Genomic DNA, 25,101 nt, shown 5'->3' on the forward strand with positions numbered 1-25,101 from the left:
GGTTTTGCGATGATGGGCTAGTGGAGCGGTGAAACGGTTTCTGTTTGAAATTGGTAGCCGAAAGTTCATAAACGTTCGTATTAATCTCATAACAAGCTATCGACCATGTTTACGTCATTTAGACAATGTGTGCGTGGTTACAAACATACTTTAAGGATAATCAAATTCCACACATTGAATTTGCTCAATAATCACCGTCGTATAACATGTTTTCCAATAATCATTTGCTTCGACATATTTCGGTAGACAAGTTATTGAAGAATAAATGATTCAGAACATGGGAAAAACATTAGAAAAACACACATAACACCCTGCAGAGTGTCACTTATTCAACGATGTGGCTACATTTCGTTGTCCATTAACGGTCTCTTTCTTCGAACACGATCGATTTCCGCAACAACGAACGGACGTCCCGCTGATCATCGGTCGGGATTGCTGTTCGGAAAATCTCCACAAAATTATCCAACGTGTGCTTCCGAGAACTGGGCCTCCAAATCGCGTCACCGTGCAGGACTCGTGCGAAACCGGTTCCTCGTTCCGGCACGTCAGCGTGCAAACACGCACCGTTGCGGCTTTCTGGAAATCCTCCGCTCTCTAATTAGCCCTTGGGTTTCTGTGAGTGGCAGCCAACATTTCCCATTCGGAATCAAATCTTGACCCGCATCTTGCCTTCCTTCGACGCGTCGTCACGTCGGGACTGAGATTTTCCGTGCTCCACCATTGCCTTTTGAACACCACATCACACCATGCGCCGGAACGTTTGGGCTGCGATGATTTTTGCACCGAAAAACAAGCACCGTTGAGGGAAACAAAACCATCGACAGCGACGCGCAAAGGGCAATGCGCGGTTCGTTCCAAAGAATTCCCCATCTTCGGTGACGTAAAGCAGCGTACTGCCTTTGCACGGACGGTGTGCGCGATGGCTGACGGATGTTCCGCGTCATCGTCGGGGTTGATAAATATTTAAAGCATTTTTTGTTGTTGTTACTTCCTTGCTTTCTAGCTCGAGGGCGGGCTAACCAGCGCACTCGCTTCCGTGTGCAGCTCACCCTACGGTTCGTTTAAAAGAAAAGGGCGCCATTCTGTGATGTTTCGGGACACGAGATATGAAAGCGGGCTGTGAGTGAGCTCCATGCGTCGCCTATGGCCGCTGGCTTCGAAGTTCGTTGACCTTTGGAGCACCGGTCTGTGGCATTCGCTCTCAGCAGCGGCTCGGCCATTTTCTGTAATATCCTTTTCCCACAGCTCTTGCAGCTTTTCTCATTCTACAAACGTGTGATTACGAAGCGGCAGAGCATAGTCGAGTTTTCAATCAATGCCATTACGAAGATGGGGAAATTTATCCTTGTCGGTGTTGTTTTTTGTGTGTGTGTCCATGCGGTCGATATCCTGACATTCACACACACAGACACATGCACACATCCTCGCACTCGTGGGGAAGAAAAGAAATGGACGTGGCATGCTTTTTCAGCGTCATCCGCATAAAACTGCAAAAAGTTATCCTTTTCAAACAGAAACGGGCTCGGGTCTTTGGCGAATAGCTTTATGTTTTGCTGTTAATCTTGAGCTCCTGAACCAGCACCAATTTCTTATCGCCGTCCTCGGGCATCGCGTAGTGCTTGTTTGTCCGGTGTGTTCTCCAGAACGCCGCACGTCGGAAGAGGAAAGAATATAAATGGGAAAGGAAACTCCGGAAAAGAGCATTCCGTTGTTGGGGATTGTCGGATTGTGTTGTCGCGCTTTCATCTCGCGAAGGCTCCCTTGGCGCGCTATTTTTCTTGTTCGCACTTTCACCTCCCTTCGGTCTCTATTGCAGCCGAGTGGTTGTGCTCAAAAGAAAGCGGTGGCGAATCCATTTGCAATCAAGACACGCGAATCGGATCGCGGAGCACGGGAAGATGATAAATTATGGATGCCAGTGCCGGTGTTGGCACGCGCTAAGCTGAAGTTATTAGTGTACACTGGCAGGTGGCAGGGTCAGCTTTGTTCACGGTGGCCTCTTAGTGGACGGTGGCATGCCACCGATAAGCACTGATAAGCGGAATCGCTCGACGGTGCCACAAAAGGACACGGACACAGTGTTCAATGAAGGCGTACGCTCGTGGTGGAAGCAATGATTTTATTATGGCGCTCCTGCAATAAATAAAATTTAATCGATTTCAATGACCAACGGGTTTTCACCGCGTCTAATGGGTTCTCCGTAGCCGTGCAACGAATGAATATCGAAAATCGTCGCAGACGAGTTGGCACTTTTCAAGCGCACGATTCGCTGACATCATGCAATGAATTTTTGAAAGACGCTTTATGTATTTCGATTGAAGTGAGCTGTGAAGTACCATGCGTCTCCATCGTCGCGATACGTTGGTATACATTTGTAGGTTCGCTTCTCGTGAAGTAGCCAGTTACGTCAATGCATGTTGCTTATGTGTCACATTCACTCGAAAGAGGCTTAATTGATGTCAGGTTTTTAATTGAGTCAACATATCACTTAGTGCATGCGTTTGTAGGAGTTGGTGTAAGATATTTTTCAGTGGTCACATTATTTTCGAACAACATTAAAGTGCGTGGTTTCAGTCCCATCTTCTCTTTCGCGTGCTTCATTCCGCGTGCGGTATGGAGTGCGGAAACGCCTCAATCAGGTAGACGAGTGTTATTGATTTATCCTCTCGGGGCCGCTGCCATTTGCCAGCCTGGCTCACGTTCAGCACCACGCTCAGTGCGTTCGGTCGCGTTCCATCACGCTGGAACGCGTGCCACCCATTCTGCAATCAATCACTGCCCTGGCACGGGAGGACAGAAAATTCAATTAAATTATCGCAACGAAATGATTAATTAATTTTCCGGTCTCGGGCAACAACCGAGTGAGTGGTGTTGCCGGTGGTGGCACTGTTGTTTTCCAGCGTGTCCCGCCAGCGAAACGAGATCCGTCCCATCCGGTCCAAAAGCGCTGGTTTGCTGGTTTCCCATCGCGCGAGTAGATTGCATTAGGCGAAATGGACAAATCATTGCGGAAGGATCCGAACCTTGTACAGGCGGAGACCTGGCACCAACCGGGCAGTAATTTCCCCCGAGTGCACTGCAACTACGTTCGCACCGGGGAACGTGGAGCCTTCGAAGAGCATAAAAATGCTTACGCAAACAGGCTCCGGGGGCGTTTTTGCATCGATCGGTGGTTTAGCCACGCTTCACTTGACTCGGTGTGATGGTAGACTATGATCCACCAACCGTTACTCCATTAGCTTGGGATGCTTTTATTATTTTTCCCTTTTATTATTCGATTTTTTTTTTCGCTTACCCGTCGTTTACTTCCCGGGGATGCACACCGTACTAATACATCTATTTACGTGCGAATTATTTTGAAGACGTACTTCCGATACATCGACGGACTTGCGTGCTTTATAGTGCTCTTTTTGTTTGAATTCCTAATTAGGATAATGCTGCTGATAAAATAATGTATGCTAAATTCGAAGCTTACCCAATTAATAATGTTATTTTATTTTACTATATTTTCAGAACTGTTGGAAACTGCCCACAATTAAATATGTTGCGGTTTTCGAAGCAGATAAAATGAAAGTGCTACTGTGTATGAAAGAATGTGATAATTTTAAAAATAATCTCTTTGTGGGATTCGTGCGTGCCCTACCGTGTGTTTTGTAACAGTATGCTGTGATAATATTGTGCAAAATCATGGAATAATTCGTGTATCTATATTCTTTTTTGCAATGTATTCCTAGCGTTGTGCTGCACAACCACAACCTTCCTCATTAAATAGTGCATTAAAATTGTGTTGTTTTTTGTGCTACCCAACAGGTTAAACAGTGATATTCTTGCGATATATAATTATTAGTTGTACCAAATGAATGCTCCTATTGCTATGGGCAAGAGCAGTTGCTCCGAAGGGAAGTGTGTCGTGGTGTTACATGAGGTGCCCTCGATTATAGCAGTCTCTCCAAATGGGCGGTAAACTGGTCTGCGTTCCGATATCCGAATCCTACTGAATCGAGGAGCACGTGTTAGTAAGTGTGTGTGTGTGTGAGTGTGTGTCGTTTACGTTTTTAGACAAGTGCTATAAGTGCCACAGAATGGGATGCGGACAGAGCAAGATCCATCTCTACCCGAGGAAAAACAAGAGCAAATCGAACGGCAAGAAAAGCGGCCATAGTAAGTAACGTTTGAAAACGCGAGGCTTATTTTAGGTAATATGTTGAGGGGATAGTAGATACGACAAAGGACTCTCAAAGGGCTTTAAATAAGAGCTTCTCAGCTATCGTTCCATATAAGGTCACCAATTTACTGTATTTAAATCATTAAACGGTTGACATTCGGGTTGGCTAGGGACAAAATCATGTTTGATCGACTGTACCATGATCAAACGGGACCGATTAAAGGGAAAATATGAGGAAAAATCATAAAAAACCATGGGCTAGCGCAAGAGAGAAAAATATACGTGGCCAGATTCGCCATCCGACAGGCAGGGATGAAACCTTTGGTGTGCATAACCTGTAGCCAAAATTGGACGATAAAAGATCTCTCTATTTTGGGCGCTTAACTTTCGCTTCTGCAAACCTTGCGTGTCCCGAAGGGCGCGAAGGTTTATGGGACCGATAGGAAGGGAAAGCGTAAAGAGGACGAAAATAAAATGGCGGCAACCTCGGCAGAAGATGCTCCATAAACTGGCAGCCTGCCGCCCCCCTTTTGAACCCAGAGTATTCCGTTTGTATTTTTTCGCAATGCTTGTTCGGTTTTGCCTCCTAGTGAATCTTCTTGCCAAGCTTCGATGGGGCTTCATCCGTCTGCAAATCAATGTTGGGCCCAACGAAGGTGCAGGTATTTGTGGATATAAAAGAGTAACACACACAAAACCTATGGAATTCTGAGTTACAGGAGGGAGAGTATAGTAAATGGTCGAAATTTGGAGGCCATTTTCCAATACAGGGATTTTATGAGCGGTGTAAAGGAGAATGGCGGGCGATAAACGCTCAAAAAACGAGATACCCCCCGGTTACAGTTAGTTAACGATTGGCTAGGTCCGAAAGTTCATCTCGATGTAGACGCATTTGACGTTTTTCATAATAGAAGCAAATGCTTCAGAACAAAGGCACAACGATGGATTAGAGTTTTAAAATTCGCGCGAAATTTATCACTACTTTTTTTGTGCCGTTCTGATTCATATGGTTGGCAAGGGTTAGCCTAGCTTTATGTGTTGCTTAATTTTGCTTTTATTTCTGTTGTCATTTTACAAACTGAAAAGGTATGGTTCGACAAAAGGATTATTGTTGTTTTTTGAAACAGGTTTAAAATAAGAGTTTTCACATTCGTTTATGTTCCGTTTGTAAATTAATTTAGCAAAGCTTGCCTTTAAACGTAAGCAAGGGCGAACACCAAAAAATCTCACACCGGTTTATGGTGTTCGTCCCACGTTTTCCCAACATTCCATTGCACGCTTGGACCCGGTGTCTGGCGCTTGTTAACTTTGATTGAGAGGTTATTATCAAAACAAACTGTCTGCAACTGTTTTATGGGCCTTACGGAGACTAATTCCATAAAATGGAGCGAATGTAATTTAACGATAATGAACACTGGGCTTGAAACCAAAAAAAAAGCCTGGACAGCCATCAGAGTCCTTCGAACCTGTGCCACCCGATGAGAACCGAAGCACGAAGGTCACCCTAAAATATCTACTCCATCGGGTTGGCTCACGGATTCGGCGGTGCTAAATTGTGTGAAAATTGCTTTATTGATCGGTCGGGCCCGTTAAAAGCGGCACCACCGTCTCGACCACACGGGATCATGATTTGGTGCTGGCGAAGCTACCATCACCACCACAGGCGGTCACCTTTGCGGAAAAGGAAGGTTTTCCTTTTTCTTTTCCACGAAGAATTTCTGCTCGGAACCCTGTGGTGGTCTCGCAAGGCTGATCGTTTTTATTTTAATTTTCCCTGCAAGCAACTAACGCTGGGCTTGGGAACCTGGGGAGCAGAATAATGACCGCACATAAATGTCGGTCTCAGGTGAGCCGGGATGTTTTTCCGGTCAATAACTGTACCGTTTAGCGAGTGCTATTTATCTGACTTGGCTGCAGCCGTTCGGTTTCATGGTGATGGATAATAATGTGGGATTGGAAATGGCATTTTCTACGCTTTTGTTATTGTTTACACTGCGCCATAATCGTAATATTGACATCGATCGAAATGAAAAGCGAAAGTGGAAATGCGGATCGATGTTTTTCTACAGATGTGCCCAGCAATAGCCTATCTTTTTCTTTTCCTCGCCATGAGCGTTTGTGTGAAACCAGCCTTCGTTATGCGAAACAATAATAGAAGAAACCTGTTGATTTACCGCACCGGTTCTAATTCCACCCAGCCCTCAGTGGTAGACCGCTCTTAATCATGATGAATATGTCGGTTTTACTAGATGTCAAACGTTTGAAAACAAACGACTTTTTTCTACCTCTGGGGTGAAGATCTGGGTATAATGAACACTTATTTGATGTATGTGGACCCACACGTGCGCACATGGGGTCATAAATCAATGATGTTGACCATAAATCAGCTTGTGGCGAACTTTTCCCGGAATCAACTTTCATCTTAGCGAGATGAACGATGATTACGGCGGTGAATAGCGCGTTGACTGTAAGACAGGAATTGCTTTTCCTTGTACTCGATCGGCCGTAAAAGAGCAAGAGCATACATTCCTCTACCATTACCCTTCCCTTGAAAACTTCCTCCTATCTTTCTTCAACTCGGTCATATCCAGCTCTTTCCATATGTGCTGCTGGAGTGTCCTTGTTGAAGCAGTGACCAAGCCCTCCTTTCGGTGTAAACGGTTCACTTGACATTGAGGAAGATGGCTGGGAGGGAAGTGTTAATAATTCGATTTGTTCATAAATATGGCCGATCAGAGCGTATGTACAGGCGCCCGGGGTCTGTCACTTTTAATCTGGTCCACAAGCGAACCCTTCTTTAAAGCCTTCTCTACCTTGGGGATAGTCATTTACGTCGTAACTCAGTCTGGTCGTTCGTACGATAAGTCATCAACACGGGTTGCAAACGTCACAAAAGAGAAAATAGGGACAGTTTTTGGGGAGTGGTCTAATTTGTCTTCGGTGCGCCACAGTCGCTGGCAGTAAAGGAAGATTAATGAGGCTCTCGTTGGCCTGAAAAGCTTGCTTTCCCCGGCCTCAGGTCGATGCCTGGCATCTGAGCAGATGTAAATCGTCAGTGGGAAGGAAGAAAGAGAAGTTAGGGCACCAGAAGGTGGCTTTTCACAAAAGGGGCCGATCCTACCGCAACATGTGTTTCACAATTTCTACCTAACTATTCGTTGTTTTGTTTCAAATTGAGTGTAATATCCTGGTGAATAGCTTCTCTTTTAAACAAAGTCCGAATGCCATTCTCTCCGAGCGCTCCAGTTTCTTGAGATTCGTGTCGGACCTACCTTGTGTGGGCTAAGGGTCGTCGACATCACTGCTCATCTTTGTCCACTTATGCTTATCGGGCACCGGAAGCACAAGCCAGGCTGGTCGGAAATCTATAAATCATACCCTACCATGAACTACTCGACAAACGGCTTCCGAAAGGCATCTTGCGCAAAATGGGCGAAAATAGCCAACCCACGAAGGCACGTAAAAGCATCGTTTTTCCCGAAAGTGCCACCGGTTTGAGGTTGGGTTTTTGAAAAATGAATGAATCAATTCCATCCCCCTGTCAGGGGGTGTATATTTTAATGAAATCTTCCACACAAAGCTCCTCACGGACCTACGATCTAACGTTGCCGTCATCGTTCATGCTGAGTTGCTTTCGCGAGGGACGATAAAATGGCACTCGGCTAGCCACTGTTTTGGGTGGCTCGAGAAGCTTTTCTCATCTCATTTTCAGATCGGTTTTAGAAATTCATGACATTTTACGAAGCAAGTACCAAAACAAAAAGGTGATATTATGGCCAGCAGTGGAAAGGAAAAGTGAGGTTCTCCAATACACACGCACGGACGCACGTTTACTGACGCGGTCGAAAAGTTATAATGATCTTTTCGATCTGCCCGCTCTACACGGTGTCGCCTGCCTGCCGAAATAGTGGCTCTTCCACGTTATGAAGACTTGCTTTCGATGTTTGAGGAAGGAACAGGACTCACCAAAAGACGTCAATGTGGCGATAGGTTTCGTTGCCTTACCGGCAATTTCCAGCACGCTTTATACCAGTCACTGGGGCGTGGAAAATTCCCACTGTGTGTATTTTCAAGGTTGCCCGGCGAGGCGATGATAAACGTTCTTGCGTATGCTAAATAATTCACTGCATTGTCAGTTCGCGTCGCATCAGCAGTGCTCTTTGTTTCCTTTTCTTGGCGATATATTCGATTGAAAAGAACGCATCTCTGTAGCTTTGAAGTTCTGAAATGGACGCGTTTATTTCAAATCGGTTCACCCAATTGGTTTGAATGCTATCATGCGTATTTTAGAAAAAATAACAAGTTTTTTTTTAATTTTTGTATAAATTTGTAAGCATTTCGCATGACATATTTCCTCCCATCGCCGCGGCAACGAGCCTCGAGATGTTTCTGAGAAAGCTTTCCGTTTTCGTGCCATCTGAAGAAATTGTTGCTATTAAGTTATTAAGGTGAACCTTTTTACCCTTAGTCCCGATCAGCTTGTAGATCAGGCCTCTACCGAGCCGAGACGGAGAACACTTTCGTTGACGTCAGCAAAACGAGCAAGCGGAAGGGATACGTGTCCTTTATGAGCACAAACTCGAATCGGACTGATTTGACGGGACACCAACCCCACTCCTCGAGGTTGACGGCAAACTTTGCGGTGCAGATGGGTTTTCCCAGTCCCGAGCTATGAACCGAACCTGGGGAATAGCGACTCAGTGAGGTGGAAATTTAAATAAACGACCTCTTCCCTGCACGTGTAAGTGGAAAATGGGGCCGGTTTATCGTTCGCATGGCACTTGGGAATGATAGGCATATTTTTTGTTTTTCCTCACTGCCATTTTACGAGTGGTTTCCTTTTGGCTCTCGCCTATTTATCATCGCAATGCGTCAGACGCATTATTTGAAAAGGAATAAAACAATTCACACCGTTAAGCGCCGAACGCGACAGCAATGAATTAATCGCACACCAGGTGGGTGTTTCATCATCTACTTTTACTAGCATTTGTTTCCACCAATCGTGAGTGAGGAAATTAAAAGCCAATCTCTGTTTAATTACTTTCGTGTTAAACTTGGTTGACTGGCAAATCTACTGCTCCAGACGCCTGCACCAACCGCCCGTCGGCTACGAGTAAGATAATGAAATCGATTTGATCGTTGAGGGCCTCTGTTTTCCATTGATTTCACGTCGCCCCATCCCGTGGAAAGGGTTGCTTTATTTGTTTTTGTTTTTGTGTGTAGCTTTTTTGCTGGTGCGTCTGTTTGTCTGTTTTAAGGAAAGTTTGCACCTTCCTCCGTGTGGCTGATCCAATATCGGATGGGTTCGTTTATTTATTTCCACACCGAGGCCAAGGCAAGCTCCATCATTTAAAAACGAACGAGTGTGGGGGAGGGGGGAGGAAATCCTCTCACAAACGCATGAAAAGAGCATTTAAGTTATAAAAAGAAAGGCGACCATACTAGCGAAGCCCCGCCAGAGTTGGTGGTTCTGATCTAGTTTATCTTCGAAACCGCACCATTCGAGCCAGCTGAACAAACTTGGATGAAAACAAACATTTTTCCAAATGGTGGGTGAATGGGGGAAGGTGGCTTTTCTTTGCCAGAATTTTTTTATCCCTAGTTTTCTTCCCACCGGCCTACCGATGGAATGGCTCCTAAGAGATATTCTATTTTTGCACTACAACCATTTGTGCGAGCCTTTTCGAGCACCGAGCCTAGAAAGGAAAACCAGTTAGCGATGGTAAGAAATAACTCGACCACGAAACGCTACGGAATGGAAGAACGCCACCGAAGCAAGACGATTACGTTTTGCACAGCAAGCCAGCAGGAGGCATTTATTTCTTCGGCTAGTAAAAAATTATTGCGAATGAGCATAACGAGCGAGCTGCTATTTTTAGCAGTTTTCCTCCTCTTGCTTGCTATCAGATCCCCTGTCGGAGCTGTGATTCGATTACACGCCTTCAGTTCCCTTTTCGCTGGATGCTAAGCGAACGAAAGTAATGTCCTCGCGGTTCTCGGGTGGTATAAAATGAAGCAATGAAGCAACGCGAACCATCGTCGAGGCTCAGTCCTCGTCCCGACCACGGCCGAAATGGCGCCGGGCGGTGATTTATGGTACGAGCAACCGTGGGCAATACAATGGCCTGGGTGGAATAAGCCGCGATCGCGTCTCACTCTCGCTCCAGGTCCTGTACCCTTTGGATGGCATCGATCGGGCCGAGACGGGGCAGAAACTTGGTAGACATTTGTTTTCCATTCCATTTCCATTTCGAGTGGCGCCAAGAAATCCGTGCCACCGATTGGTGATACACTCACACTCTCAGCCCGCGAAAGGTGTTGCTGAATGAGCCTTACAGCGAGGAAGAGAGAGCAAAAGAGAGAGTGAAGAAGAGATACTTGGGTTTCCTTCCCATATGGACTGCGGGATTACATCGCCAAGAACCGAGAACCGGTGACCTGGGAGTAATGAACGGATGAATGGAGTTTACATTTCCATCAAACCAAACCCGCAAGAGGCAAATTTATCCAATTTTTCAATCTCAAGCAAATAGATTGAATAATGTTGTACGCGTTTGCCTCACGTACCACCAGCTGTCGGCCACCGTGTTTGCTTGGAAGCATTCATTCTTTATGTGTTCCTTTTTTCTTAAATCATGGATACGGATTCTTCATTTTCTCTCGCAGCACAGCTTTTTCCAAGTGTCTGTATGTGTATGCGTTGGTTTGTAATATATTTCTCCTTTGGATCCACTGTGATTTTGTGGATTACGAATGCGAGAAAACCTACCGAGAAACCGCTGTTGGAAAATGTTGAGGTGATTCGAATAATTCTCTACATATTTGATGAGACAGATTCTAAATACGGGCAGGCCGTCTTTAAACAAATAACAATAGCAACAATGATGAGACAGATTGGAAAAATATTGAAATTTTTAGAGAGTATTAAAATTTTTCACCTCCAGGACACGCACCTTGATTCGTGTATGAAACACCAGGCGCCTCCATCGGTATATAAATACCAGGCGCCTCCATCGGTATAAAATATAATTATTTAAAAGTTAAAAAAAAAGAACAACATTTATAATATTTAGATTCAGTTTCAGTCTGCAGACATTGATAATCAGATCATCAGTGTATTTCATCTAAATGTCTATTGTGCGAAATGGCTGGTGGTCTATTTTTATTCGGCGCGATTTCGTTGTTAACAAGATGTAATTCGTTTCATTAACTGATGCGTTACGGATTATAATACAATCGAAACTGTTCCATTGAAAATCCGCGATGAATCAACTATTTCCTATCCGAGTTTACGTTTACTTTTGCGAATGGCAAAGGAAAGATTGTGTATCGAAAAGCGCACACACATCATCATCATTAAACGATTCAAGGAAATTCTCCTCTGCCTTTGGTGTAACAATCCCTCCGTCTGTTTGCTTGCCGGGGAAAAGTTTATTTCATTCGTTTTTGATTGCCATTTCGAATCGATTGGGATGTAGCAATTCGTGAAAATTAAACATAGTGTCAAAATGTACCCCAAGGGGCAGCACGATCGGTGGCGCTCGTTTTCTTGCCTGCAGGGTGCTGCTGTAATTGTGCTCTTCTCACCCATGTGCATATTCCAATAGCGCTGATTCCTCGTTCCCCATTTTCACTCCTCCCATCTGCGTACCGTTTACGAGATGAGTTGAAAATTCGTTGCCCTAATTATCATCTGTTTACGTTACTGGTCTGCCCCCTTTATTTGTTTGCTCATCGTCACGAAAGGGCCGGGTACGGTCTGAGTCCGAGATACGCTCTTGTTATACCTCCCTTCTCATTCTTGGACATCCTGCGGGTGGAGATGAACCAACGTCAACAGGACCACCGACTGTTGGTTGCTGAAAGAAGCGCACGGTTTCCTTTTTCACATTCAACACGAATCCCGGTGGTGCGTCAAGATCGTTTCCTTCAAGCTAACGAGGCCACCCCGCGATTCACACCACCTTGCGGGGTTATTAATCCGACGACAGTGACCGGCGTCTGGCTTGAGTGTTGAATTATTTGCCCAACGCCACCCTCTCCAAGATCCGCATATCGATCCACACTCCCATTTTGGTGGAGAACGGGTTGGCGAATCAATTCGACGCGAGCAATGAATGTAGCCGAAATTATCCCACCCGTCCGGCTGATTGCCGGAGCGAAAAAGGGCAAACAGGCGCAAACGAATGCTCAACTCACTCCTGGAAATCGACCGCATGCGTCGGCTCCGATAAGCACACCAAACAAAAAAGCGAAAACTTGTGTCTGCCTGATAAGAGTATGGTAGAGTTGAGCAGGGTGAATATTGCGAGAAAGAATGGCGAGTTCGGCACCTCCGCAACACGGGCCGCCTTAGGGGGCGGAAATCCATTAACATTTTCATATCCTTTTTACGTTGCTTACGCATCGTCCATTTCCTCGATGGACAGCCTATTGGGAGGGGTGGCTTCCTGTTAGGCGGAGCGCAATGAGCTGAATTTGGCCCCTCGGGCCGATTAGTAAACGTGAGCTCTCACGTTCGAGTGCTGGTTTCGTTCGCACGCAAAAATCAACAACCAGTAATGATGGCATCATACACGGGTGGAACATGGCAACATGGTGGAAAAAGAGGCCATTCTACAAACATAAACACCTGGAACGCGGCCGGAAAAGGTAATGACAACGTGATCATCAACAGGCCGGTTCCGTAAAGGGAATGCCCACTTTGACCAACCTGTATTGTCTCATCCCTTATTCGAAATATTCGCTGCAACGGCATACCCACCCTTTTTAGTCGCCTTTTTCATCTCTCCGCACCGACTGGAAAAGGGGCGATTGCAAAATATCCTCCAGCACTACCTTCCTGGTGGACCGTGGGGCCATTTGGCAAAAGGAAGAGCAAATTAAATTTCATCTCCAATATCCTGCTACATATTTTCAGAAATAAAACATCAGACACTGGACCAGTGCACAACCTTTCGGAGAAGGGCCTTACAACAGCTACAGTAGTGAAAGTGAGAAAGAGTGAGAGAGAAATAGAGAGAATGAGAGTAGGAGAAAGAGAGAGAGGGAGGGAGAATAAAGGTTGATTCGATTTTTCCATTCGGTAGCTCATTTGGGTACAGCAAAGAAGACCATACCTGGAATGGTAGTAGAAAGCTACTTCTTCACGAATGCGAAAGTATGAAATACGGAGGGTTCTTTGCTGCTCAAGGGCATCGGCGTCAAATGATTTACGATTTTCAAAGCGGTCGAGCAGGCCGTTCGAGCACGTTAAGGCTTGCTTGCAAAACCAAAACCGCAGGGTTTTGAATTGGAATTTCATTCATCTACTAACACACTTCCTATCGAACCCAGAACCGGCGAAGGGGCATTTGAAAGTAAAATTTGAAAAGTATTTTTTCAGCTGAAAATGTTGTCTTTTTCACTGTTTGATGTTGAAAATGCAGTAAGTTCTTTGTTGGTGTCAATTAAACACTAACGCGCGATTAATTCCAAATCTAAATGCTGCCGCATGCTTATCGCTTTAACGCCCCTTCCTCTCCGATTTGTCGATTCAAAAAGCTTTGTAAGCCCTCAGTATGTCGTTTGCATCATTAACACCGAAACCAAGCGAACGAAAAAATCATTCATCTACAATGGATGATGTAACGGTATCTCTCGTTGCGGTATCTTTCGGCAAAAAAGAGACATGATATGCTTACATCCTTTTTTCTTGTGTCGTGTATGCCATCGCAGGTTTCGTGGGATTGACCTAAATTTAATTTATTCTTCTCCATCGCGCCATCGCGTCATCGCGATCAGTATCAGGGGTCGAAACGAAAAGCCAGCGAGACGACGGTAGAGTGGGGAGAAAAATCAATTGACTTTGGAATTGCAGCACGCAAGCGAAACGTTGATTTTCGCTCCTCCATCCATCATTTATAGAATAACGGACCGAGATAGTTCCGGAATCGCGCACATTGTCGGTTGTTTTCTAAAATGGCCAAAAACGAAGCCAAAAGAAAAACCCAAGATACGACATTCACCGAACGAAACGTGTATGATACGAAAAGGAGCGGGAACCAAAAAGCGGAATAAGCGATTCAATTTTATGCTGACAGCTAGCGAGTGGGTGGAATTTGTAGCATGTCTATGTGTATTTTTTCATATTCACTTCCCTATCGATTGCTATAGCGCAGAACCGATAAGCACGATATTTTGTGCTCGATAACATGGCGATGATTGCAAAACGAAGACGAGACCAATTTTCATTTTATCGTTAATGTGATAGCTTTAAAAAGATTCAATAAAAACCGAGTACAGCAGCTTTTCTGTGGGATGTTTACACAAGTTTAAGTTTACTTATACAATAAACAAATACCCTTTTATCTATGGATTTTACATAGAAAAAAAATTTTAAAAGAGGTTTACATGACCTAGTACGATAAATATCCATATCTCATCTTGTTGATTTGCATAGAAACCCCTGGGAATCTGAACCATACTTTCTTAGTCCTTCGGGGTGTAAAAGCTCATCACCAATGTCACACGCAAACACGTTTATCACACCTGGCACTGCGTACGGTTGATGACAATGGCCGAGAGATCCATAGCTGCGCCGCAGACGATGATATTAATATAGAACCATAATGATTATCTCGGCGCGGCCATTGCCGGATCCGCAAAAGGTGTGTTCTATACTGTGCGATTTTTGCTTCCATCGCGCTTTAAAATTCAGCGGTAATCCGACGTGCAGTTGCGGTTAGACTACCCCACGCGGGGAAGCTTACTAATTTCGAGCTAGCGACGCACATTTATGGCCTGTGTTTGACAATGGCCAGCGGAACCTCAGCTAGACCGCCTCGGTCCTTTTCGTGCTGGCCAGCGTGATAACAAGCCATTAATGGGATATTTTGGGAAGAAACGATTCCATTTGTTGCCTCCCTTTCTATCTCTCTCTCTCTCTCTCTCTGACACACACACTTTCTCTCTCTCTCTCTCTATTGTTTTCCACGGTTAGTTGGTTGAGGTCATCCAAGAGTTCAGAAACACACGCTGACCCTTACCGAGCACGCTAACATTTCGCTCGTGTGAGAATGTTTGCGACAAAACGGACCACCTACCCGTCTTGTTGGCATGTGACGTGTGGCCAATAATTTAATTTTATCACACTACACTCCATAAAGCATGTGCACTCTGATACGGTGCATGATTTGTAGCTACCGTGCGTTTTCGAAGGGCGTTTTCGAAGGGACAACGTTGAACCCCTTTGCTGAAGTATGATCCGCCTCCAAAGTTCATGCAAATTAAGTCATTCATCAAGGGCGCTAATTTATAATTGTGCCATAATTGAAAAATGAAACCGTTTTGAATGGTTCGTGAGGACAAATCACGAAAAGATCACGTCATGGTGACGCTAAAAATAAAACGATTGTTTGTTCCAACAAATTTCAATGAACCGCCAATGAAGGGATTTTTCATCAATTTTAAGGAGATTTACCATCGAATGGAAACGTGATTTGCTGCTTCGGGTTAGGTCTAATAATAAACTCGTGAATTTTCGCGCTTACGGCCACTATAATCTAGCGCATCGCACCCGTTAAAGCAAATAACAGCTAGTCTTGTGCTACCGTGCTCATGTAACATCTCGACAATGGAGCACCTACCCTAACTTGTGTACTACGAGTTTCTTTTGCGTTTTGTAGTTGTAGGCGGTAAAGTTAATGGTTTCCAGAATGCCCTCTGCTCAACAGTGGGTCCCGGTTTGAGCCGTCCACTTTCATCATCCAAACATTACGATTTCTCACGGATGGTAAAAAACTTCAGTGGTTTCGGTCAAAGTTATGTGCCAAAGTTGAGCGATTCTAAGAATTCACTGCCGACACTGTTTCAAAAAACACGAACGCGCGATTCAACCGAAACCGAGAAGCCTGTAGGTAGTCAACTTCCGCCCACACCTAAGTATGCTTCATTGTAGTGGGCCCGTTTCATGCGAATTTTCACGTCAACACCGCCCAGCCACAACCATTTGAACGGCTTCGAACGGCACGCTTCAAGACAACGCCAAGACGGAACACGTTCCGTCCGTGCCACAATATAAGCCCGGAGCAGGATGTGTTATGGTGGAAGCCTGCGGTGCAGGAGTTCTTCGTTCACCGGTGGTGGTTGCACCGCGCTATATTAATTTCTGGCTTACTATCATGTAATGAAATTATTTTACATGTTTTCTAATTATATACCAGCCACCTTTTCCATCAGCCGGCCATCCGCCGCTTGCATGCTTTGCCTGGGCTTGCCGGCGGGCGCCTTTTTCCCAACCATTAGTGGTACGTTTGACACAAGCACACCTCGACGGTTTCTTGTAGCGGAAAACGTACCGATGTCGCGTTGGCAGGGAAAAGTGCCACCCCCTGGGGAGCACAGGAAGCAAGCCCGACGCTCGGCGCGTCTAAATTCATTAAATTCCGCTGACATTTAAGTGAGTCAGTCGTGAGCCTCAGGCCTTCCACGCCAGCTGGAATGCAGAAGAACGAAATTTATCGAGTCGCACGACCGGCGACGCCTGTCCATAGTTGGAGTAAATGAGTCCTCCAACAGGGGATTGGAGTAGATAGGAAAAAAGAGGAGCGCGTTCAACTAATGGTGAAATATTGCCCCGTAATGCGCACTCGCAGATTGTGCGTTGAAATTCGGAGACGTGCGACATAATTTCATAGCTAGCTACATATTTGGGGTGCTTTCAGGCGTCCAGTTCACTTCCAAAGTATGACTGGAAGGTGCACAAAACGAGCAAAATATCAACACCATTCTTATACCGTTAGCTGTCGATAGGATGCCTTCGTCTATTCTACGCTTCTAGGACAACTATGTAGGTTATTGTCGCCCAGAGTGAATTGAGAATGAGATATTCGCGTTATCATGCACGCGATTGAGCGAGTTGAAAAAAGCACAACACATATTTGAGATCAAGGTCAGAAAGCTTGTGAAAATATTTGACCTAAACAAGAAAACTGACTAAGATAAAAATTGGCCTCCCCTAAATCCCCAATTGGGTAGGCCGTTGGACAGTAATATGCACACTAATTGAGCCGTTAAATGGATGATACCGACGAAATGGCATTCCAGTCTCATCTCGTTCCGTGCCTCTGTCCGGATGATAAACGGAACCGCACCAACGACCGGCAACGATAACGTGCCGCATGTCCTTGATTAAAAAGTGACCTTTTTCTACCAGGCCCCACGGAACCGGTTCGGTGGTCCAAGGCCGGCTCATAACGGATAATTGCGTATTCTCATTTTTATGGTAGCTTATATCCATTAGGCTCTGGACCGAGTGTGTCAGGCCAGAGGGTCGGAACAAAGTTGGCCAACGTTCGTTCTATTTCCATCTCAGATCCCTGAGCTGCTAATCCGCCCATGGCCGTGAATGGCGTTCCACCAACAATCGTTTTTCGCTATTAAGTGAGGGCCACCGGGAGGCAACAACATCCTCGAGAAGCAATCCATAAACTAATCGTCGGAACTGATAGCTACACGAGTAGTTGCACTGGGTAGTGCGCTTGGGCACCGATTGTTCCCGACGCAAGCCCGTTCTACAGTGAGAGGGCTCTCTATCCCCTTTACATGTGCTTGTTTCGCAATATAGTATCGTTTTCTTTGCACACGGGCACCGCCTCACAATACTTTCAAAAAGGATCTGAGCCACGGCAACTGTCCCATCGCGCGCGAGCCGCCGGCGTGCTTATCAACTTTCGAAAAGGATAAACATATGCCTACAGGAGACGCGGCGAATATGCCCGGAGTGAAGGACGAGAACCTCGCTGGTCCACCAGCCCAGTCCTCGGGGCTCAAGTGTGGCTCGAGTGTGGATCCAACCGTACCGGAAAGAGGGGCACGAGGTCGCGTGTCGGTTCATCGCGGAGAGTATGATTAAAGTTCCCGTTCACTGCTACCGTGTTCTGGTGTTGCTAGTTCCAGCCGAGCGCTGGCCATTGTTCGCTGCGGTAGGAGGTGACATTCTTTAAAACGACCGTACAACAACGAACTAGTGGACACGGTTGTTGGTGCAGGGTGCGGTTTCCTTCTTGAGATGCGGCCTCAAGACACCGTACCAAGAAGCCAGATGCAAACAGGGATGCACACACATACACACACATACAGGGTCGTCCAGGCGAACGACGCTCTTACGGATGCACGAAAGGACACATTTGTGCTCTATCAAACGAAGACAAGAACAGGAAACGCTATTATCGCATGATGCATGCACGAGGGTTCGGGAGCACGCTGGAAAAAAAATGAGCCCGAGGACTCTGCTGCATCCGGAGTAGGAACGATGGCGAGGGTTCGCCTGCATACATGCATAGTTTATGGGCGAACAAGATGCATTCCCCGGTGCACGCCTGACACTGTCTCGATGACAGCGTCGAGTCGGTGAAGTTGGTTGGTGGCGTTAGAAGAATCTTTTGACCGGGAGTGCAGAGTGCTTCTGCTACTTTACACCCTGTGGACGAGAGGTTTCAGGACGAACCGGCCGATGGAAGGGTGACGAGTCCGCATACGCTGAAATCGGCACGAACAATCCGATGCGACACGCCGCTCGTCCCGACAGAGCTGGGAATCTTCAAACTATGGCCGACACGGTGACGCCATCTTGCGAGGCATTCCATTCCATTCCAACCAGATTTACTCAAAGAATCATTTGCAAAAATCATTCGCGAGTGGTTTCTTCGCTGAAAAATAACTGCAAGTTAAGGTATTAGTTCGGGCTTCCCAAACATCAACGCTGGGCGCTAAATGGCCCAGGTAGAGTCCTTTTCGCAAAGATTTCGCTTGCCCGTATGTCGGGGCTATACTATTTATATGACACGGTGTTCAAATGTATCACATTTTACGGTGTGAGCGAATGAGTAGGCCAATAAAAAGTACAAATGGTTCGTAAATCGTACCCTGTGAGCCAAAATGCCCCATGTTAAACAGCATTATTTGTGATGGTGTTTCGCAAGGATATTTTCCACTGGCGTCCCATAAATATGTCATGTGATTTGGAAAAAAACTCTCGCTCCTTTGGCAACCGGCACGCTCCGAGTAGCAAGTGATGCCTGATGGAGGGTATCGCATACTGGGAACTTGCGTGCCCGCATGTCTCCAACGAGGGCACTGAACAAGAAAGGGTGACTGCAAGGACGTACGCGAAAACTCAATAGACATTCGAGTGACCACATTTGAAACGGTGCTGAAGCATCCGTCGATGGCACGGTGTCGAATTACATCAACGGCACTTGCAAACGATGGTCACGTTTCAAGTTTACATCACACCGACATAGTGAGGAAAAAGGAATGCCTTCCAAACGATGACGGTTCCACTTCGGGTAGTCTGCCGAGAAGGAATTTCCGTCCCTTAGGGCTATTGTCGTTGACCCGACCGGCTAGCAGCCTCCGCAAAGTCGAATGATAAGATCGATTCCGTGCAGCAATCTAACAAACAGCAGCAAGCTGTTCCATTTCCGTTCCCAATAACGCAGAAGGTTACACGTAGTTACCATAGCAGTTCAAACACTGCTCATTCGAGGCATGATATGCTGGAATTGCAATTTATGCTACCGGCCTTAACAAAGTGTTACAGAAAAATTGCTACGAAGCAAATCCCAGGCTTCTTAGAATGATTCGTTTTCACCTTTTTGTCGTCCTATGAACTTGGATACATTCCAGACAGCATTGAGTCGACGTTCTAGGTGATGTACTAGTCGACATTTCAATGGGAGCCACCGGATCGTTTTCGATCGAAATGGTAAATTATGTAACTGAGCTATCTCGGGCTCAAGTAATTGTTTTCTTGAGAAACCACGATCAATAGAGGCGTAGGGGTAAAGAAGAGGTCGTTTAAACTTTAACGATTATCCTGCTTTAATGGGACTGAAAAGATAGTATGCCCTAGGTCGGATTTGTACAGGAAATTCGACCGTAGAAATCCTACAAGTATCACATGTCTACAGCCAACGGAAGGGTCCAACGCCAGCAGTAACTAATGCTTCGGGCCTTTCAGTTATTCGGAAAACGGTTATAAATGTGTTTGTAAGCTAAAATATGAATGTCCTGTGTAGAAGTAGTGACACTTCGGTGTTATACTTGAAATGACTGGTACTGTACGGCAGGTACCAAGAAAATCGATTTTCTGATGCTACTTTTGGCATATTCGGTACGGAATAAGAAGGCAACAATTCTTTTAATTTTTGTGTTAAAATAGCATAAGCCAGAGCAGAAAAGGTAGGTTTTATAATTAATGTTTTTTTTATGAACAAACATAACAAATAGGCGACGTGCAGAAAGTGCGTTCGCCAGTTGCTATGCAAACGATTATGTAATGTTCTATACTAGAATTAAGGTATATCGTTTTGTCATTTGGTATTGAATTTTGGAATAGCCCAAAAATATATTGTTCTCGAGCTCGACATCGTATCTTTCAGTAGTCTGTAATCTTTACCCAGAATCGCATTGATATGAAACATCAAACAACGTTGCGGCAAATGAATCTGCGCCACTGTTAGCATGCTAAAGCCCGAAGTGATGGAAAACTCCCATTCTTTTCAATTGGATATATAAATATTCCTTATCCACCACCAACCATCTAGGATTAATTTTATGTAGAAATCTCAAATTCAATTCACCCTATCGTCGATCACTAGCGCGGGCGAATGATGCTCCTTCTAATAGGTGGCTTGTATTAATGTTTCCCTCGGGTGAGTAAATGAGCGTGAAATGATTGCGTACCAAAAGCTCACCTTCTGGTTTTGGGGGTTATGGGCCCAGGAAATGTTTCGCTACTAATTTCAGAGCAATGGTCGTATTTTCCTTGTCGACTAATCACCCATGTTTAACATATCTTAGCGACGGCATCGATGGCAACTAATTATGGGCGGCACTTTCCCCCAGGCAGCGTTCGTCATTTCGGGCCCCTTTGCTTAAATACCCAGGGGAGATTGAAACAGAGTGTATGCTCAGCAGCAAACAGCAAATAAGCAAGATGTGTGGTGCTGTATGAATGGGGGTAAAGCGACAGTTTTAGTAGCCACTGGTTGCTTTAATCAAGCTTCGTAACATTGCAATTAGAATCGGTTCGAGGATGTGTTATGCACGGGATTTTCGTATAAAAGCATTGTTCACTTCTCAGTTTATGCGTTCAACATATTCTAGTAAAAGATTCCTATGTGACGCGACAGTTCTTGCATGTATTATGAATTCCACTTACGTACCTAGCCTCATACATCATCTGATGGAATAATCGCATTAAGGTTCTAAGAAAGAAGGGGTGGAATCCATTCACATTATCGCCATCGACGTTATGTTGAGCTGTTTTCCGATAATTGCCACCGCTCGTGCATGATACGAAAGTTCTTCCGCTTTCTCGGTCAAGATCAACTTTAGCGGTACTCTCGGAATACACCCTCTGCTTTAACTGCAGTTGTACAGTGATTCCGCTGTAAAGCAAGTTGAATAGTCTTATCAGCAATAGGCTGACCTCTCTAGTTGTACGCGTGATACGTCTGCCATACCCAAGGCGAGTATTTGAGAGAGCTTGCTCGTCAGTTGGAGTGAGCATTTTACGGTGGAAGCCTCAGTTCGAGTAAACTTCCATCTGTATTATTGAGTTTCAATAGTTTTTAAACTACCAATAAACGAATTCCAAAGCCCCATAATTCAATAGCTATAATGGAACGTTATCTACGGTTCTACATCAAATTCCAAGGCTACATGATCGGAACATTAACGCTACTATTTTCCGTGCTTTTAACGATTGTTATTTACGAACACAATGACGTTTACTACCCGATGGAATTTTGTAAGTTACATTTGCGTTACTTTGAGTCAACAGGAGCAGCTTAATTCGTCTCTTTCGTACTATACCCGTCAACGCAGTGTACAACTTCCGTTTTATGGGGAGCACAGCCCTGATCCTGGGATTGTTCTGGCTCGTCGCTGGATTGTCCTTTCTATATGCTGTGCATCGCGAAGTCAAGCAGTGTATGCTCCCTTTTGCGTTGTTATACCTATTCGATGTAACTCTCCTAGCCATCCGGGATCTCGTCATGCTATGGCTCGATCGTCGCTGGTATACTATGGTTTTTTCAAATTTGCCAGTCCTGTTCGTAGTGCTGTGTAAGTGTTTCGTGATCAATTTCCTGTTGATGTCTTATTCAATGTGAAATACGCAAAATTAATGCGCTTATATGTCCGTCTTGCAGTTGTAACATGCTACTTGTTCATGACGCTCATCGCCCTGGATCGTTTGTTTAGTTCTGACCCGAAACCCCAAGCTGGTGATAACTTTATAAGGTTCAACAATGGTGTCACAAACCCAGCTGCAACCGAAGATGAAGTTGCTCTTGTCAATGAATAACCCACTAAGGCATACCCAGTTATAATCTCCCTGAAGCTATTGCGCTACTCTAGTATAATATCAATGTATCGGAAATTTTAGTTAGTCAGGGCAAAATGATTCATTCCATTGCGAATCGTTTGATTTTTCGTAGTATGGTTATTATCAGCATATTTTACTGTATGTGATTACTTTTATATTAACATCCGTACGAGAACACCAGCAATTCGAAACAAAAAATCGGCAAACATTAATTAATTTTAATTTTGTTAGCAGTAAAAATCATTGTGCGTAAAATTGTGCATAAACAAATCACTGTGAAATTTTCAAAAGGATTGATTGAAGTAAAATTATAACGGATTTTGTCTACCCTTATTTTCGTAGTGTTTATTAAGAAGGTAACTTTGCCGTATTCCAGTCATCCCACATATAGAAGTTGAATCATGTACTCACAAGTTATCATTGCATTATGTGGTCTAATCATCCGGAAATTGCCCATTTCCGTTTACGCCAGCAGTAGATTGCACTCGATAGTTGTTCTATTGCACTGGAGGTGTTTTTGATGCAAATTCTGCTTCTGATCAAATCTTTGTTGCAAACCTACTCCATCACCATGACTTGTGACACCGGACTGCTGGTAGCGGTAGGACGATCTTGCCGGACGCCAGTCACTTCGTTACGATCGAATCTTACAAATCCTGCACTTTGCTGTATCACGATTGGGTCCACCGTAAATAACCGGTGTAATGCAAACAGGCTCGCACATACGTACGGAAGAGCTAAAACCAAACATTATATTAAAAAATAATTCAATTATTCACGTTACAATTTGTTCACCATATAATCATTTACGGAAAATACTCACTTATCGCTCCGATAAATATTGCTATGCCTACAATGTGGATATGAATATTATCGAATATAGCGCGATATAATTCCCTTAGAATTAGAAGAGAAAGATCCAACACCAGCACAGCCGCATAAGGATATATAAACCGTTTGTCTTCCTGCAGGGAAATAAAAGTCTGTATTCTAGAGAAAACATTCAGAAGATTCATTATTTTTCTTACTTTTTTTATTGCAATAACGAGACAAATAACCGCGGCGGCCCAGGTTATACCGAAAAGCAAAGCTACATATCCTCCGAAGCGCAGATTTTCAACTGAAAATAATAATCGACAGCAAGTAATAAGAACATTGCAAAACAATTGATTGAATATAATCTGCTCACTTTCTTGTGCTTCATGATCCGCCATAATCGGTGTGAACATCACAACCATAGTCATAGTCACTACTATTATCAAGTACATCTGGTACTTGATAAACCACCGTAAATATTTGTCCATTGTGTTTAACTCCTTCCTCCACCGCACGTTCGGCACACTCGCGAAGTCCTTGTCACTATTTTCTATCGATTTTTCCGTCCGTAATTGCAAATTATCACCCTAATCGCTTAAGAATCACTGTTTATTTACCGCAAAAAGATCGATCTGTCAGTTTGCGCAAGCGGTTGTTAGCTGGTTAAGAATACTATTCCAAGAGTTGAGATCAAGTTGAAATCAAGTTGATAAGAAATGAAATATTTCAGAACATGTGAGGAAATGTTTCACCAACACGTGCGTGAACGTTACTGGCGTTGCTGAAACTTGGCGTAAAGTTGTTTCGTTATGAATGTTTAACCTAGAATGCATAATGCGCTTTTTCCAGCATCAGTTAGGCAATAGAAAACCTAATTCGTTACATGAATACCAATGAATGTTTTGTTAAATATAAAATCACTTATTACAACGTTCATAATATAAGCACTCGCAATAGACCATACGCGTTTTGTACAACTATCGGATTGATTCTCAGGCAACAAAGATAAACAAAATTACAATAATGCAAGCATCTGTTTCAATATGTAAATCATAGACAAAACTTTCTTCTTTTCAAAAGCACCCGGTGCATCGTAGAGTGGTATGAGTTACAACAGTAACTTCATGCTTTTCTCTGCCACTGCCTACCGCGCCGATTGACTCGAGGGCAACAGAGCTACGCATGATCCCGATCGAGCCGTCACATTCGACGCGCATTTTCTTATCGCCATTGTGCCTCTGGTCTACCGTTACACACCCCGCAGTGGGCATCGCGATAGGTACGATCAGGTTCCCAACGCAGGGTACGAGTGTGCGCGTGTACTTCGCCTGCTCGCGATTCGCGAGGTGGTTCGACAACACTCCCCTCCTCTTTCAAATTCCACAGCCGCGGGAAAGTCGGGAAAAGATTCAGAGCCAGTGCCGGGTGTTGTTTTGTCGTCATCGCTGAGACATCGCGTCCTCGGCGACCCCGTTGTAGTGGTGGTGCTGGTGCTTGCCTCGTGTGCTGATCCGGATTATCGGAACACGATCCGAGTAAGTCGCGACGGAGCCGTTATGTTGACCACGCATGCCAGTGAGCTGCGAGAGCTTGACCGCTACAAACGGGTTCTTAGCGGATCCCGTGCCGGTGTGTGTCTGTGTACGATCGTACGTTTCGGTGTGATCGAGTGTAAGGGATCCTCCCATTAGCTCAACTATCCCGGCCTGCCTGCAGACGGTCACGAAAGCAGCATCTGGCCCTT

At 44.9% G+C, this 25,101-nt stretch overlaps 3 protein-coding genes across 3 annotated transcripts in view; 2 read left to right on the top strand and 1 right to left on the bottom strand.

Annotated features, from left to right (window-relative positions):
* Window positions 1–4,082: 4,082 nt before the first annotated feature.
* Window positions 4,083–25,101, top strand: part of LOC128726868 (putative uncharacterized protein DDB_G0271606) — a 42,998-nt gene continuing 21,979 nt past the window's right edge. The window contains exon 1 of the mRNA XM_053820710.1: window positions 4,083–4,161. Within this exon, the coding sequence (XP_053676685.1) occupies window positions 4,083–4,161 (79 nt within the window). The remainder of the gene's footprint in view (window positions 4,162–25,101) is intronic.
* LOC128726872 (uncharacterized) lies at window positions 21,764–22,718 on the top strand. The gene is made up of 3 exons (XM_053820715.1): window positions 21,764–21,962; window positions 22,040–22,279; window positions 22,366–22,718. The coding sequence occupies exons 1-3, from the start codon at window positions 21,833–21,835 to the stop codon at window positions 22,518–22,520; spliced, it is 525 nt and encodes a 174-aa protein (XP_053676690.1). The 5' UTR covers window positions 21,764–21,832; the 3' UTR covers window positions 22,521–22,718.
* LOC128726871 (uncharacterized) lies at window positions 22,941–23,890 on the bottom strand. The gene is made up of 4 exons (XM_053820714.1): window positions 23,731–23,890; window positions 23,570–23,661; window positions 23,365–23,506; window positions 22,941–23,278 (listed from the first exon to the last, which is right to left on the bottom strand). The coding sequence occupies exons 1-4, from the start codon at window positions 23,843–23,845 to the stop codon at window positions 23,100–23,102; spliced, it is 528 nt and encodes a 175-aa protein (XP_053676689.1). The 5' UTR covers window positions 23,846–23,890; the 3' UTR covers window positions 22,941–23,099.

The sequence above is a fragment of the Anopheles nili genome, chromosome 3 (assembly GCF_943737925.1).
Source record: "Anopheles nili chromosome 3, idAnoNiliSN_F5_01, whole genome shotgun sequence".
In the NCBI taxonomy this organism is placed as follows: Eukaryota; Metazoa; Arthropoda; class Insecta; order Diptera; family Culicidae; genus Anopheles; species Anopheles nili.